This window comes from Phaethon lepturus, unplaced genomic scaffold (genome assembly GCF_000687285.1).
Source record: "Phaethon lepturus isolate BGI_N335 unplaced genomic scaffold, ASM68728v1 scaffold26211, whole genome shotgun sequence".
NCBI lineage: Eukaryota > Metazoa > Chordata > Aves > Phaethontiformes > Phaethontidae > Phaethon > Phaethon lepturus.
In genome coordinates, this window is record NW_010518972.1 from 1 (window position 1) to 2,906 (window position 2,906).

Consider the following 2,906-nt stretch of genomic DNA (forward strand, 5'->3'; position numbering starts at 1 on the left):
GGGGGAGAAGAAGCACTACCTCCCGCTGTGGAACAACGAGGATCCCTACGGGGACATGTGGGTGGCGGACAAGCCCCAGGCGCAGGTGGACGTCGACGGTAAGCGGAGAGGAGGCGGTGTTAGAGGAGGGGGGTGTAGGTGGAAACCGGCCCAGGGGCCTTCGAGCGCCCGAGGCCGACCCGCGCCGCTGCAGCCGTCCCAAGGCACCCGCGAAGAGGAGAAGGTGCGGTTGTTTGCCTTGCTTGTGCGGCTGGGCCGAGTTCCCTGGTGAGAAGCGGCCCTCCGCATGCGCCACGCATATCGCAGCTTACGTGTTCGTGTCACTTTGAGAGGGGTTTTTTTTTTATACTTTACGAAACATTGACTGAAAATACGTAGCTGTGGTGTTGGCACCCAGTCGTCTGAGGGGTCGGGAATCTCCATTCAGGGAACAGGCTCTTGGCTAAGCTTGGGAACTGGCTGCACGCGCCTGGAAGCGGCCACCCAAAATACGGTCGGTGCTATGGGGGTCGTCCCAGACCACGAAGCCCAGTGAGGAGGGAGGTGTAAGCGGGACTTCTGCACAAGGGTGATGCCCTTGTGGGCTAACACCTGTGTCTTTCGTAGTAGCTCTCCTGCTCATCTGGCAATACTTCTGTGTCATTTTAACTTAAACTTTAAATTTTCAATTTAAAAAAACCCAAAACCGAAACTGTGCTGTGTATAGATGGCTCAGAACAGGATTTCATGGTGAATAGTATTAACAGATGAGCCTTTTTAAATGTTAGAAACATTGAGAAAATGCATGTGATGTCCTGGTCTGTGCACTTTATTCCTGCAAATTTAAATGTTCAATCATGAATGCTCTTCTTCGGTCTTTTTTTTTCCTTTTTCCTCAGTCTCCAAGCTGACTTCTCTTGGTCAGCTGGAAATGACCTGGAGAAGCAGAGTTCACTTCCATCCTCTTCTTGTGAGAGTGCTGCACAAATCTAGACTAAGGTACTACGGGAAACCAGAGAAAAAACTGGATATGCCTTATCAGGTAAAGAGGGATAAAAACACAGGTTAACACTTGAACAAACAGCTGTAGATTATTTGGAAATCATTATTCCTATATAGTAAGCCATAAAGTTAAGTTTTATGTTGTAGCTACTTTATTTTAAAAATGCTACCTTTATAAAAATGCTGAGTCTTTCAAAGTAGGAAATGGTGCATTTCATGATCGTATGTACAGACTTTGGTGGATGTGTTTCAGTTACTATAATTCAGAACTTTTTGTGGAAAAAAAATATTTTAAAAATTGGAGTTTTAGCAGCATAAATGTTTCTGATCTCTATGCTTTGGAAGTTGGAGTTTGTCTTGTCAAAAAAATAGCAAACTAATTTTAACAATTTGTATCCACTAATTCTCTCATCTGGTGAATTCCAGATAGATTGTTTCACAACAAAATTCTTAATGATTTTCCTAGCATGTTCTACTCGTGATATTTTTGTGTAGAGCTACTTGGAAATGGAGACAGGAGGTGTGGTGGGTTGGTCCCAGCCAGCAACTAAGCACTCACCAGCTGGTCGTTTGCTCTCCACCGCCCTCTCCAGGGGAGTGGAGGAGGGAATTGGAAGAGCAAAAGCGAGGGGAAACCCGTGGGTTGAGATAAAGACAGTTTAATAAGGTGAAGGGGAGGGAAAAAAAGGCAAACAGGTGGTGCAAAGACAATTGCTCACCACTTTCACCAGCATACTAATGCCCAGCCAGTCTCTGAACAATGGGTACTTTGGGAAGACTAGCAGCCCATTTTAGATCCGAGTATGATGATGTTACATGGTGTGGAATATCCCCCAGGTCATTTCAGGCCAGCTGTCTTGCTGTGTCCCCTCCCAGCCTCTTGCCCATCCCTAGCTTACTTGCTGGGGCGGCAGAGTGAGAAATGGAGAAAGGCCTTGACACTGTGCAAGCACTGTTAAGCAACAGCTAAAACATTGGTGTGTTGCCAACAGTATTTTAGTCACAGATCTAAAATGTGGCACCATGCAGGCTGGTAAAAAGAAAATAAACTCCATCCCAGTCAGACCTCATAGAGGGGGGCAACACTTTACAAAGACCTCCAATAACTCATAGGAATTCTTCCATGGGGAAACATGTTAATGAAATGCTGTGGTGATCTCTTATTCCAAGTTTCCATTCCCTTTGCACATTAAGATAAATCTGGGTCTTTTCATTGGAGGTCCTCCTAACTTTCATGGCAGCTCATCAGTCGCGTTTCCTGGCATTAGTTGCAGAATCAATACCCAGAGCTGATTTTAGCCAAAGAAGTTAGTAGACAGATTTTTACATGCTTTTTGCTTTATACGTTCCTTCTTTAGATAGTGCTGTGTGTTGAATTATTGTTACTAGATAAAAACCAATGGGATAACAAGAGATTCTATGATATAATGGTTTAGTTTCAAGGATGCACAGTTTATGAATAATTAGGAATATTAGAATGAACTAACAAGTGTTGATTTGTATAATCTCTGTATTGAACTTGGAATAAGGAAAAGAGGATTTTAGAAGCAGCAAGGGGGAAAACACATAAGGTGTTAAATGTGTTCAAGAATGGTGATATATTAAAGAGAATGGATGGTGGTATGAACAAACGGAGATGACTGGTTGAGACTGAGAGATGAAAGAATAAAGTGAAGCATTTTGATAGAGCTGAGAGGTAGGGCTTTTTTCAGTGGATTGCTAACTTTTAAGACCATTATAAGATTGTTCAAAATCATTTTCACTGCTCAGTGATGTGCTCAGTTATGGATTTGAAGTTCACCCAGTTTAAAAAAAATAAAATCAGATAGAAACTTTTGTCATGAGAAAAACATCAATGAAAGATAGTGGTTTGCCATACCGATTGTTTTCTGATCCCCCCCCCCCCCCCCCCTACAAAACAAAAC

General features: G+C 43.3%; 1 protein-coding gene across 1 annotated transcript in view; it reads left to right on the plus strand.

Moving 5' to 3' along the window:
• Nucleotides 1-4: 4 nt before the first annotated feature.
• The window catches only part of LOC104628350 (chromosome unknown open reading frame, human CXorf57), a gene marked incomplete at its 5' end in the record, with an annotated part of 32,131 nt that continues 29,229 nt past the window's right edge, over nucleotides 5-2,906 (plus strand). The window contains 2 exon segments of the mRNA XM_010296900.1: nucleotides 5-98; nucleotides 879-1,021. Of these exon segments, the coding sequence (XP_010295202.1) occupies nucleotides 5-98; nucleotides 879-1,021 (237 nt within the window).